Source organism: Orbicella faveolata, unplaced genomic scaffold (assembly GCF_042242905.1).
Source record: "Orbicella faveolata isolate gen_17 unplaced genomic scaffold, um_ofav_v1 contig_26, whole genome shotgun sequence".
NCBI classification, from domain to species: Eukaryota; Metazoa; Cnidaria; class Anthozoa; order Scleractinia; family Merulinidae; genus Orbicella; species Orbicella faveolata.
Genome location: NW_028301554.1, coordinates 19,006,040 through 19,021,015, shown reverse-complemented (window position 1 = coordinate 19,021,015; position 14,976 = coordinate 19,006,040). Strand labels below are relative to the sequence as shown.

General features: G+C 38.1%; 1 protein-coding gene across 1 annotated transcript; it reads right to left on the bottom strand.

Moving 5' to 3' along the window:
- Positions 1-84: 84 nt before the first annotated feature.
- Positions 85-14,619, bottom strand: LOC110042132 (ubiquitin-conjugating enzyme E2 Q2-like). The gene is made up of 14 exons (XM_020747480.2): positions 14,344-14,619; positions 14,129-14,236; positions 13,926-14,027; positions 11,475-11,546; positions 7,950-8,002; positions 7,653-7,746; positions 6,910-6,994; positions 5,293-5,353; positions 4,260-4,350; positions 3,481-3,539; positions 2,922-2,970; positions 2,227-2,325; positions 1,945-2,014; positions 85-1,841 (listed from the first exon to the last, which is right to left on the bottom strand). The coding sequence occupies exons 1-14, from the start codon at positions 14,500-14,502 to the stop codon at positions 1,810-1,812; spliced, it is 1,134 nt and encodes a 377-aa protein (XP_020603139.1). The 5' UTR covers positions 14,503-14,619; the 3' UTR covers positions 85-1,809.
- Positions 14,620-14,976: the final 357 nt, after the last annotated feature.

The window sequence follows — 14,976 nt, the reverse complement described above, 5'->3', positions numbered from 1 at the left end:
AGAGGATGCAAGATTATTTGTAGTTTTGTTCCTGGCATAATTTTCAACCTTTTTATGCCACGTTAGGAATAAGGCCTGTCCGAATAAGATGACAAAATAACCCTTTAATTCTTCAATAGCAACACGCCACTATGTACAATAACGAGTTTATACGACAAGACCATAGACTACTACAACTAACAGCTAAAAAATGGATTATAAAGCTCGCTTTATCAATGAATACTTCTGAGAACTTGACAACAGATAGCAAGGAAACCCATCTTGCAATTAAATGTTTGACACTGCGTTAACACCGACTGATGATCGACGAAGGCCATTAAATGATTATTAACAACAACGAGAGGTCTACAAATACAGGGGACGTCTGCTATCTCAAGCTCATCGAGCGAAAACTCAATGGAGATACAAGAAAGAATATTCATGAAGCAAAAAATATGTGCTGGGGAAACTCTTGTCAATCCGAGGCGCCGTTCAAGAGAGCGAGTGTCTATAACAAAGAATAACTAACAAGAATTGATCCAGATACCTTAATTTCTAAGTTAATACAGAATGAGTGGTTGTGAATTTATATTACAATAGACACGAGCTTTGAGTTATTGTTACCAGCTGGGCGACTGAAGCCCACTGTTCCAAGTATATCCCTAACCACCTTTCCCCGGTCTCTGTTTCTTTCTAAAATGAAAATGTACCTCTGTTACCTGGTTGAAGGTAAGACTAACAAAGAGAAGCCAAAACAACTGCTTGCACAACAAGTAGGAAACAAAGAACTTCTTAGGGCAGGGGTGCTGAATATTATTTTTTCAATGCTTACGGTGTTTCCCCACCCACAGCATGTTTAATATGACCAAAAGATAGTTACTTATTTTGGCAGCTCAGTGCATTCTTGCAGGGAGAAAGGGGTGGCAGTAAAAGCGACACATGTTTTGTTAACCTCTTTAGCAACGTACAGAGAGCACCACTCCGTCCGCACCCAAAAACACAGTTTTCAATCTGATATTTGCTTGATAAATACTCGTGTCATTCAGCAAATGAACCTCACCACTTGCTAAAAACAACTCGAGTCCCCGTAGCGAGAGCCTAGGCACCAATAGCCTCCTACGCAAGCGTTCTTTGGACTCGTCACGCAATCTTCCTCCCCACGGGGAAGATTGCGTGACGAGCCCAAAGAACGCTTGCGTAGGAGGCACCAATGTCATCCCTGAGCTTCAAGGCACAAGCAAAACCCATTTACCTTTCGCTTTATCTACATGTTAGTAGCTAATAAACACAATGGAAAGCTGACCACTCTGGCTAAGAAGTAGAAGTACTCATTGAAATGGAAAGTTCATCTCTAATAATACTCTACCTGACATCTGTTCTTTCTACTGTCAATCCAGTCATTGCGTTACAGACAGTTTGCTAAGCCCTGATAAAAAACTATTTACGGACACCTCTGCAATGTACACGACAAACTTATGTCTGTCCCATTACGAACGCTTCAATCAGTATGCCCAGAATTAAATTTGACCGATTCTTGTACATAGCCGTTAACATAACATTCACCTTGATCATTCACTTTGTTCTCCTGACTCGTGTCAAAAAAACATACTACATCAGTTTAGAGAATTGACTGATACATCAGTAATTAAAAGAAGCGCACATACGTTTAAACTGCATGCGAAAGTACTGGGGGAAAACAAGGGAGGGGCATTATCTCTATTTTATAGCTAAACCCTAAATACAACACCTTGTGAACTATCATAAAAATATTCTGTGTAAGGACAGTCTGTGCAGTCTTAAGAAGCCATCGCTAATATTTTAAAGTACAAGTCAGCCTTCATGTTTGGGTGGAGTATACCATCCTGTAAACAGGAGAGACATTTCAATGGATAAGTAGAACATTATCTGTGTTAAGTTGCAAAATAAACAAAATAAAAGGAAAAAAAAATGAAACAATTTCCATACCATTTTTTTCATGGATCTGTACCAAAGACCTAAAAGACTGTTGAGCTCGTACAAGACTGTAGACTCCTGGCTATTAAAACAAACAAACAAAAAAACAAACAACTAAACAAAGCAAGTATTGGCATTATAAATGCAACTCATATCTAAATGTTGCACTGAAAATGTCTGTAGAGTTTCTGGAGTTTCTCTCAACAATGTTTGTTATATACTGTGTGAGATTTATCAACGCGTTTGTACCCACATAATAATTAAAACACAATAAATTGAAATGGAAGTACACACCTTTTTGTTCTCTTGGAAGTTTATCCTTGCTTTTCCTTTCACCAGTGTAGCAGCTATCTGCATGATTACAGCCTCAATTGTGTAAGCACTACTCCAACCCTGTGGCAAACACAAACCTTGTAAGTCGTTAGCTAAGCATTCAAAATCCTCTTGCTGTTTTGAAACATTTCTTGTAATTCTCCTTAGGAGAATGTCTTCCTTGATCAGGCTTTTAACTCTCATAACCTTTCTGCTTGATTATGTATTGAAAATGATTAGGAGAATTCAGGAGCATGCCAGTTTGCATAAGCATTTGCATGAAGATTACTTTTTTAAAGGACAGTTTACAAGGCAAAAAAATATGAAAATATGCTCAGGGAAGTAGTTTTTCTAAAAAAAAAACAACAACAACAAAAAAAACACACACACACACACACACACACACACACACACCATGAATTCAAACTCACACACTCCACTTGTGTAAACAAGGGTAATAGGCTTTGTTTGTTATTTGTCCCAAGAGGAAATAGATTCTCACCCAGACTAGCTTATTTATCCGTATCTATTTCAGCCAATCAGAATAAAGCAGGGTTGTCTGGTTAGTTGAAAAACTTACTGTTTGCTAATTTCTTACAATTTTTTTGAGGTACAACCCTGCAGTCCTTCTCTTTAAAATAATCATTACACTAATCCATAAAAACTATTTTGCATACCTGTGGAGTAAGTAGTTCCATACAAAGAGCTCCTCCACTAAGTACATAACTAAAGAAAGGGAAAAAAAAACTAATCTGTTTGCGAATATGGGGAAAATAACATGTAAAATTGGCTATCATGTACATATGAAAGTACCAGTGTACACATTGGGCACACAGTATCAAAAAGAACTTTGCTGTTCTGTCAAATTCCTCAATAAGCATTGCTAGGAGACTTGCTTCAGTTATGATTTTTTAATTTCTGAAAGATTTACGGAAAGGGACCATCCCACTATATTGGTGAACAAAACAGGGATTGTCTTCACTCCACCTCACTGTTTTAAACAAAAAAGATGCTGCTCCCCCCAGACCTAACCCCCTTTTTTGCACCTCGGGATACCCTTTCTGATGATACCCAATTAAATTTGCAAATATTGCAACTGTACAAGGAATTGGAAATCGAATGTTACATGAAAAGGAATTATTATGTCAATTAATCCACAATTTACAGCCTCGTGCGCTTCAAACTATATTTTAATAATGACAACATTGCAGCATGCAATCTAAACAATTAACTTACCCTGCCGTTAAAACTGGATATACAACTCTGACAAATGGAGGATCAAATGGAAACTTGTCCTGAAATAGATTGACATTTATTTAACAAATAAAGAAGCCTAAGCCATGTATTACAGTGCGATAAAACACGACGGGCATTTGAGAACATGAGGGATATGTAGAAAACACAAGCTGTAGGCGAGTTTTTTTTACATTTCTTGAGTGTCCGGAATGTTTTATCAAAGTGTAATACACGGCTGGGGCTTCTTCATTTGCTTTATGATATAGATTTTACACGCAAAAAACAGTACAACACGCTTTTTCTATGTTTTATACTCTGATAAAACATAGGTTTTTGACCAATCAGAGTGTGTGCAGGGTCCTAGCTATATTATAATGCTATACAAAGAACATTTTAAATTTGATCACCATAAAATGGTTTCAAACACCAGCAAAACACTAGAACGCCATGCTGAATAAAAGATAGCCATAAAATGGACAAGATGTAAACAATGGACTGGAATATCAAACAATATTTTATTATCTTGAAAATTTGCTGGGTAGCAGAAATAAAGTTTAGGCAACATATGAAACTGTGGCCTACAACATTAACGGGTCAACCTCCCAGCAATTGAATTCGCTATAAGGTAATTCCTTAAAATTTGTGTTCACTGACATCTCAACTGCAATCAGAACTCATAGTGAACAAGACAAACATCTTTCAAATCACACCTAATGACCAACATGTACATTCTCATAGACAACTTTCAACAATCACTTGTACATTATTTTAGCACTCACTGTGAATGTCATGTTTAATGACACATGATCTATGCCCTCCTGGCCTCTTAGCTGCATAAGATCTTTGTGTAATGTACTATCTGGGTCAACTCTATAATGACAAAAACCAAAGCAAAGTCAGTCACCTTGTCAGTTAGCATTATGACATGTTATTCATTACTATAGAGAGGTGTGTTCTGTGTTAATGAGCTACAATATTTACAAGTATTTACGGTGGCCTCAAGGTTAGTGCGCTCTTCTCCACATGGAGCGGCCCAGATTTGAGCCTTAGCCTGGGACATTGGCTGTGTTCTTGGGCAAGACACTTTACTTTTCCACACAGGTATATCTATGGGTATTGACAAACTTAATGCAAGGGGGTACTGGTAACCCTGTAATGGACTAGCATCCCATCCAGGGGGGAGTAGAAATACTCCTAAGCACTAGCCTGGTGGGCTACTTGGCTCGTATGCAGACTTTACCTTAAATGCTATTGTTTAAAGTTCCAAATAAAAGTGACAAGCAGGCCTGTTTACTTTGGAATTTAGTAGCTTTTTCCTAACACTTCTTTCTAAGCACCAATGTTTCGGATGATTGTGACATATTTACAGTAGTTTCATCCATTTTACTACAATAGTTGACTATAATTACAACATGTACATCTCCAGCAAATAAAATTTACCTTAGCAAGCATACATGTAACAATTTTAAACTAGTTTTGGTAATACAAAAAGTTATAGTAACCTAGAGACCACAAGGATATGTGTTGAAATGAATCAACAACAGGACAGAATAATCAATATACCAGTGAGCTTTGTATCTTTCATTCACCACATTTATGTTTCAAAATTTAAATTACCAAATTTGAGTTTGCTAATTTTAGAGTATTGTTACTTTACTAGCATTGCTATGCAAGGATTTACTAACCACATTAAATTTTATCACTTCAGGAGGGTCTCCACTTTATGCAGAAAGGGAGTTGTTGCTTTTAGAAGTTTACAGTATGTGGTTCACCTCTAACATGTATACAGAAATATAAGAGCCCTTGACACACCTGATAATTTTTATTGTCCAGTCATATAAATTATCATTGTTGAGGCCTACAGAGTATGTCCCTGAAAGAGAGCATAACAAGGTACTTTAACCAAGGCAGATAACTGTCAGTGATTTGACCATAAAATATTTTTTTTGGTCAACGAATGTAAAACACTACAGTCTACAGTGTAGGTAGGAACAATATCCAAGGCGGAGATTAATGTAGTCATATGGTGTAAGAAAGGAATTGCACACAGTAAGGAAATTTCTTTTCAATTAGACCTGCTGAAAAATTATAGCCAAAAGTGGCAAATGTACATGAATAAATTAAAGGACAGAAACATTCACTTGGTAAAATGCTAATCCAGGACTCGAAATTAACTTTTTTGTTCGGGAGCCAGCTGGCGACTAATGGGAAAAATTTGGTCGCCAGATCGTAAATTTTGGTTGCCAACTTATTTTATATATAATTCACATGAGAACACTAACATGATTTTGTACGTCACTTTGCATGCAAGAAAGTCACAAATGAAGAGCTAAAACTTTTGAAAACAGCACGAGTAGGACTTATAAACTGTTATAAAGATACTGTTGTTCTCAGATTATAGGGAGCTTAAGCACGCACGTTTTTGAGACGCGGATGGCAACTGGAAGAGAAGATTTCACATGCTTGGACCGTATTGTCCCCCAGATTTTTATACTACTCATCTCTAATGAAGAAAAGATACTTAGCAATGTGAATATGGTTGTGTGAGGACAAGTTTAAAGTGAAAAAAGCTCACTTCCGGTTACCGTCCATGTCTCAAAAATGTGCGTGCTTAAGTTCCCTGATGTTTCTGGTTCACAGGTGATGGTTTTCTTCTAAGTTATTTTAAATGGAGCGAAGCACAAAAACTTTTACGTCCATGGTTTTCGTAATGACACAAACACGGGTCCTTTTGTATTTCTTCAAAACGCAGTTCTTTATTTTCGTCGCCTTTCGCCGCTGATAAACAACACTGTGCTTGGTCTAGGCTCCTACACAACTGATCATATCTGCTGCCATTGTTCTCGCGTCAACTGAAAAGCGCACGGTGTTGCAGTGTGCCTGTGATCTCAGTTTTGGAAGAGGCCGCTGAAACAATATGGCACTTGGTAAACGCAGTGTCAATGTGTCGAAGTAATTTTTACGATTTCCTTGTAATATTCAGACATTATTTTAGTGGGGACGGAAAGGTGAATTGTCTACTAGCTACCAGATCCGAATAATTTCCCTATCTAAAGATTTAAAAACAAAAGTTGTGTTGTGGTCATCTTTACTTATCATACAAATCACAAGTTGCCAGCTGGCGACCAGTTCTGAAAATTTAGTTGCCAGTGCTCAATTTTTGGTCGCATTGGCGACCAGTGAGTCACAATTTCGAGCCCTGTAATCTGTACATGTATGTTTATGTTTCAATAGAAAAGAAGTTACTTGTGAATGTAGATCTTTGGTTTAGTCCCTTGCATTTAATTGACATTCTTTGGCACCACTGAATACCCAAGGTACCAATGGTACAGTCTCATCACATCATCTAGACACTTGGATTTGACAACTTTTTTTTTTTTCACTTTCCTTGAACTAACTGACTACATGTTCTGGACATCATGCACTTACCTCTCTTGAAACTGTCAGACCTATACACATCCCTCAGTTCCTTCATTAACCTATCGGTTGCTTGGATTGATCCACACACTGTTCCCTGCAATAAATCAATTAAGAATACATTGCATTACATTTTACAAGTTCCTTTAGTCAGGGTAGAGCAGTTTACAAGTGGGAAAAAAAACAAGAAAAGCTCTGGAAACACAAGTTATAGGTGACCACATCAAGGCTGTACTGGGAGTACAGACATGATGAATGATAAAAAACTCTCTAGAAACAATGAAAGATTTCTCTTTTTCTGAAATTACTGCCAATGCTTGAAGCAACAATTACACAAAGTTTTGATGATTGTGTTTGTGACACGTTCAGAATGCAACAGTATCAACTATATTTCAAAATTATTAATAGAAAAATACATCGTTGACCAAATACAAATGGATGCTTTGTTCTGACATGAAAAGATTGTGTAGCTTGACACATGGAAGCTTTACAATTATATTTTTGGTCACTTCATCTTACTACTTACAGTCTGTATTTAATACAAACATACATTTACACTGCAACATTTAACAATACAATCATCATGGTTTAAGCTCTTTCAAATTTCATGATTGGTACATTTGTCGCAATCGGACTCATATCATTTCATCACTTTCACCGTTGTTGGAAATTATCTTTAGTTTGCATTAATTTCTGAAAACAATTTCTAAAACAGCAGTATGCATCATGACGTCAAGAGCTATTGATTCACATACCTTAAGGTGGTCTTCCCTTCTGTTTACTCGTATCCTCTCTAACACTGCATAGTTTGCTGCACCAATCTCCTGCAGATCCCTGTTAGAATCCTGTCTACTCACCAAATTAACAAGAAAAATAATGCAGTTACAATGTATATTGACCCTGATTATGTATCACAGGATGTAAAAACTTACAATCAATTTAATTCTGGAACTTTTTCACCATGCTGTCAAGTCTAGACAAAAGTCTATTAAGCAGAGGAACTTTACACAGTACAGCTATTAAACAATCTTCAGTTTGTACTGTACACTTACCCTGTATCTTCTTCCATTTCATAGTTATCAGAATCCTCACTGTCATTTTGACCCTGATTTACAAAATAAAAAGAAATCATTGTTATATTTCAGGTGAAAAATACACCATATTGTTTATGACTTGATAGCCCACAGACTTTTAGCTACCACCTTCTACTTACCACAGCAATACATGTACAGTGTACCTCTTGAAAAGACGATCAAGTAAAATGGGTGCCATTGTCACCTACTTACATCATCTTGTGATATTAATTTCTTCTTCGTGCAGAACGTAAAAAAAAAAAGACGTACACTTCTTGAGGCATTCAATATTCAAAGAATGCCAAATTAGAAGATTTGAAAGACACCATGATTGCTTTTTCTTTCGTCCTTAAGCCTTCTTTCTAATACAGTGGCAGATGATTGCAATGTATCATCACAAACAGTATTGCACAATAACAAGTCAAAAAAAACTAGTACCGGTAAACCTTTCTGTGTTTGACAGTCATGCTCTATTCTCTGTGGTATACTGCAGAATGCTATCACGTAGAAACCAGGCCTGTTTGTTACTTAACCAGGGTTGCAAAGAAGTAGCCAGCTGCAGTGAAAGTCACAGTCTACTCCATCATTTTAGCTGGCTATGTTACTGGGCTACATGTACGTGTCTCATTTCAAAAAAAAAAAAAAAAAAAGGAAAAAAACGGCAAAAAGGCAAACTGCTCAAACAATAAAGCTGCTGCCCAAGGGGCTGAACCTACATGTAGGTGTATGTCTTGCAATAATGTCTTACAACATTAAGACAAAAATGCCTGTTAATAGATGGCATAATTGAAAGGCTGTATGCAAGAACGTCCCCTAGATTTTTCGGCCATTTTTGAAAGTGCTCAAAACTAGCTGAATTTTGGCATGTGGGCTTCGTTTCACCTGAGAAACATTGCTCTGAAGTTTTTTTTGCTGGGTTGCTTTTCATTCTCGAGAAATAATGTATGCAAAAAAGGCACACAGGTTGGAAAAACCGAGTGGTTTATTGCATACGCAATATCTCGAGAACGAAGTGAACTTTAACACGAAAACTATGGGACATTGCTTAACATACCTGAATGAAACTGCATGTGAAATTTGGAGTGTTTTCAACAAAGTTTACTTTTGATTAAAATACCTGACGCCCTTTTCCCGCCGAGTCCTTCAAATAAACGAAGCCAGGCCTTTGTTATGATAAACAGAGCCAATCCTTTGTTATAATAGCCAAGCCAAGCCTTCGTTATAAGTCGAAGTCTCGCCTTGGTTTATTATAACAAAGGATCAGCCCGCCGCGACCGCAAGGACTTTGATTTCACTTAGAAACCAGCAAAATGTCAATTTCACGCAACTTATATAAGCTCAAATTTGTTGATTTCAGGTCAAAAGTGCTTAAAATGTCGACTCATGTTAACGGGCGACGGCAAGGATGTTGATTTCTCTTAGAAAGCAGCAAAATGTCAATTTCATGCAACGTAAAAGCTCAAAAATGTCGAGTTTAAGTCGAAAAAGGTTTAAATGTTGATTTCATGTTAACCCGTGACGGGAAGGTTGTTGATTTCACTTAGAAAACAGCAAAATGTTAATTTCACGCAGCGTATAAGCTCAAAAATGTTGATCTCAGGTCTAAATAGCTAAAAATGCTGATTTCACGTTAACGCGTGACGGCAAGGATGTTGATTTCACTTAGAAAACAGCAAAATGTTAATTTCACGCAGCGTATAAGCTCAAAAATGTTGATCTCAGGTCTAAATAGCTAAAAATGCTGATTTCACGTTAACGCGTGACGGCAAGGATGTTGATTTCACTTAGAAAACAGCAAAATGTTGATTTAACGCAGCATATAAGCTCAAACATGTTGATTTCAGGTCTAAATAGCTAAAAATGCTGATTTCACGTTAACGCGTGACGGCAAGGATGTTGATGTCATTTACAAAACAGCAAAATGTTAATTTCACGCAACGTTTAAACTCAAAAATGTTGATTTAAAGTCTAAATAGGTAAAAATGCTGATTTCACGTTAACGCGTGACGGCAAGGATGTTGATTTCACTTAGAAAACAGCAAAATGTTAATTTCACCTAGCGTATAAGCTCAAAAATGTTGATCTCAGGTCTAAATAGGTAAAAATGCTGATTTCACGTTAATGCGTGACGGCAAGGATGTTGATTTCACTTAGAAAACAGCAAAATGTTGATTTCACGCAACGTATAAGCTCAAAAATGTTGATTTCAAGTTTAAATAGATAAAATATGGCGGCCGGAAAATAGTGTTAACATCTGGAACTTACTTTGGTTATCCGGGACAATGATTATCTGCACTGAACAAATAAAAATCAAATAAGCACTTTTCCAAAGACAGCAACGTCTTAAATGGCTACAAATCACGACATAAATACATATTTTTCGACAAACGCGATCGTAGCTTTATGTCACGCACCGCCTAACAGATTAACAAATTAACCCTTCTGCGCAACATACGGGTCTCCATACATCTGCATGTCCGCTGATCCCAGAAGTTCAAAACACTACAAATCATGATGATATGAATTAAAATCAACGCAACCTGGATCACAGATCTATGTTACAATCGATCGCTACTTGTTGGCCATTATTATCTTTAAATGAAAAAAGCCGAAACAATCTAGTTGCCAGTTCGAGAAACGCGAGCAGAACGTGATCGCAATGCATGCCGGGAAGGGTCTTTACACCTTGTGCGCGGGAAAACATGGCGGTCGATACAAGACAAATTTTATCACTCTAAAACCAGTTCTCGCTTTCCAAACTTTGACACTAGCAACGTTTGGCAAATGGGCCACAACTCACGAGAGGGTATTTTTCTTGGGCAAGAACTGCTCTTGGACTTTGCTGCCTGGCTCGATCTGACTTCGAACGCCGATAACACGATTACGGTATATCAGCTGCCTTCGAAGTTTCAGAACACATTTTGATTCTTTAAAACGTGCTGATGACTTACGGGTTTATTGAGGCTTTATGATGCCTCTCAACCACCAGGCAGGCATACAAGGTACTTTAACACAATGCTTAAGATATTAGTTGACAGAGCTCTAATGCGGGACATCTCTTTTTTGTTCGATGGTATTTCGTTTGCTGCTCGATCGATTCACGTGTTGTGTTCACGTCACAATAACCGATGTAAACAATCCGTTCCCAGATTTCCGCTCTATACACTATTTTCCTTTGACTTTAAGACAGCTAAGATTCAGTGGAATACACTATGAACAGTCTGCCTGTTTGCTGTTCAACAAAATAATAAGGTTTTTTTTGTCTTTTGTTCAACAAAAGATCTCCAAAAGATGCCGCTTGGAAAACTGAGTTTTTTGCATATGTTATTTCTTGAGAACGAAGAGCGCCCCAGCCAAAAAAATTTCAGAGCAATGTTTCTCAGGTAAAACGAAGCCAACATGCTAAAATTCAGCTATTTTTGAGCACTTTCAAAATGGCCAAAAAATCTAGGGGACGTTCTTGCACTCGGCCTTTCAATTACTGTATTTTGTCTGGTAACATACCTCTTCTAAGCCTTCATCCTCACTTTCCTCATCTTCTTGTGATGTAGTGGAGTCTTTCATCTCAACATCTTCCTACAGGAAAAAATGATGATTAACTAACTGTCTGGAGAGGACTACTACAATGTACAAGAAGCTTATACATTGTATGTCTACACAAGGCAACACTTATGCGTATTACTGGCAAGCAGCTCTCCATTATTAAATTGTTGTAAAAGTAAAACCAAAGCAATCACATGTCAGATGGCAACCTTGCAAAATAACCTGAAATGATTTCTTGTAAGGACATACATGTCCATGTAGAAAACAACCTCTGCCAAGCCTGGCTACCTTTCGTGGAAGATGTTAATGCTAGACTTTGAAAAGTAAACAGGAGCCCACAGTAAACATTCTCACCATGAATGCACCCAATGAGGGCCTCCTGGGAGGAGGGGAGGGAGAGATTTATGTTCCCTCGGTTTGAATTTAAATTCACCATCATTCTGTAAAATGTTTCACACCAATTACATTATCTAAAAAATAATCCTTGCCTTGCTTGTCTGCTGAAATAAATGACTATATTCCCTTGTACCAAGTTGCAGGATTTTGAAAGCAGTTCAAACCCCTGCAACATTGTTGCCTGAGGGTTTTTGTGATGCAGGAAGACAACACCTGGTTTTCAAACTCTTTATAAGAAGAACTTTCTTCAACATGGTCAAACCAGGCAGGCAAAATTGTCCTCACAGCCAGTCAGTTTGCCTGGATGCCAGCCCCTGTCTTTGTTCTCTACTTCCAGGGTGCACTCAATGAATGTAAACTGAGGTCAATGCATCCTTCTCTTGTGTGTATTTCAAGGCTGTCAATAACACATCTCCAATTTGAAAGTAAGCAGTATGCTACTCTTTGAGCACTGAAGGTGTGAACCTGCTAAACAGGTCTTGGGGCATATACCCCTAAGAACATTTTGAAATTTAGATGCTTGGAAATGCTGGCATGGATGCCATTTTGTCACATGTGAAAGCCTGAGATCCTGTTCTGTGAATGTCTCAGGCATTTCATAACCCTCTTCAATCCTGCTTCTATTGCAGGAAGGAAAGGTAAACACATTTAAAAGTTTTGAAATGCATCATCACTTTGATTCAGATGTTTGAAAAGGATGTCTTACTGAAATATTTCTGTAGGATCTTTTCATTATTTAAATGTTCTTGTCAAAATTAACGATAAAGTGAGATGAAAGTAGTATAGATGGCCAAAGATTGGCTGGCTACTGGCCAGCCCTAATATGTAGTTCTTGAAAACCAGAAAACTGAACCAGTCAGTACTCTAATGTATCAGTCAATTTGAAACTTGAACATCCCCCCAGGCAACTCCTTGGGCATTAGACATTTAGAATATTCAGCCAGTTAAATTCCCATTCTCCAGGCCAAATGGTGTACAAATGTCCTATATACAGGTCATACTAGGCGATCAAATGCCCCTACATTCAGCACCAAACACCTGCTTTGAACTTCCATTGTGTTCCAAGTATTGATTATATAACATTAAAATATAAAAGTTAACAACCTTTCACATGCAGAAAGCTTTCCAAGGCTTTTTTTTTTCAGCCACAATGTTACACGGAACTGCGTGGTCCCTTCAAGTTTTCCCGTTTTACCCTGATTTCGAGGCAACTTCTTCAAATCCCCACTACCCCTCTCATATTGGGTCAAATTCTCACCCCATTATCAACCACCAATTTCAAATTCCCAACCCCCAGGGAACAACTACTATTCAAATGCTTGTGTTCTGCCTGGGGGAGGGATGTTGATGTTCCTATTTAATCCATACATAAATCATTTGAAAAAAAAAAAAAAAAAATTATCTTGGTTGTAGCACTATGTACATGTACACAAACTTCAGAAAAAAAGCAAGCAGTATAATTTTTTATACGATATTATACAAATCTTTCAGTTTTTGTCATATTTCAGTAGTTTTTGTACGTGTGAGCCAGTAGTGCACACAACAAGTGGGGCATTACTAACTAGGCACATCTATAATGCTGTGTCATTTCAGGCAATAAAATCTATCCATGCAAACAACTTAAAAATTTTATGCATGCATTAGTTATAAAACGCCCAATCACGCAGTCACTGCTCTCAAATTTCCATTCAGGGCTTTCCCAGTTCATTCACCGCACTTGCAAAAGACGTAAGCTTCTTGCTCGCGTCGACAATACAAATGCTTGAATTTTCATGAATTTTCTAAGCTAACTATATCCGAATTAAGTGTCTCACTTCCGGTTAAAAGCCCATTACATTTCGGTGTAGGGAAAATAATACGATATTCCGATGAGAACTGAACGAATCGAAAGTGGCGAAGAAAGTGAAGAGAAACATTGGGAGTCAGCTGTACTGTGCATGTACGACATAAAATCACCCCTCTGCATTTGACAAAATGTTCAAAACAAATAAACAGCAAAATTATAAGTTAACTTACGTGTATAAGCTGCACAAGATCTAGGTTGTCTACGTGTGATGGTATAGGGAGATTTTGCCATGTGTATAACTCCTTGACCAAGTGCTTTGTCGAGCGAAGAAGCTGCCAGATAAGAGGAGCGAATGTCAGCTATACAATGCCGACTATTCGTGTATTACAAAGGAAAGTCATGTAGAAGAAAAAGGAAAGCAAAACCATCTTACCAAATTGGGCGCAGAAGGCTCAATACTACTCAAGAACTCGACTATTTGAGTGATTTTCGCATCTTCGCTCTCGGCGAACCACATCGGAGGCGGGTTAGGATAAGATTCCTGTTTGACGCAAGAGACATTAAAATTGAAAAAAAATTATCATCCTTTCCGTAATTAATATCGTAAATGGGTTTGTCAACAGTAACACGAAATCAAACTTGACTTACGTAGATATTGCAGTGGACTACATGTTCGCCATTTGGAGTGAGGAATCGGTATGTCACTTCATCCAAACCGTTGGCTTCAACGCGGAAATGTTCATGCCGCGAGCCAAAGGTTTTCTCAAGGATACTAAGCTCCCTTTTAAGCTCTTGAAACTTGGACATTTGCCTTGCTCAGGCAACAGCGAGAGCTACCTTTTACTGGGAACAGCTTCCATCAACAAACAACTTATCCGAAAGGAAATTTCGCGTCTTTGGGTAAAGAGCTGATGTTGTCAACCGCTGACCACGTCGCAGGAGAAATCAAGAGAGTGTTGACTAAGGTTGACGGGGGAGGGGTGAGTTTTTAAAAAATTTCCTGTATTTTCTTTTTCTTGCCCAGAACAGGCGGGTTAGGAGGGCAGAGCGTGTAACGCAACCACTAACCTGCGATCAGGCGCCTTTTCTTTTTTCGAAATGGAGAAGGGAAAAAAGAACGTCCTCCTTTCCAGGGATGAGATGTAGGGCGGGGGGAGGGAGGGAGGGAGGGAGGGAGGGTATGTCGAATGTGTATCGCGCCCTGTTCTGCAGGCTATGTCACCCAGACAACTGCAATTCAGTTGCCTTTTGTTGTTAGAATCAAAACGAGAAACAACGCGA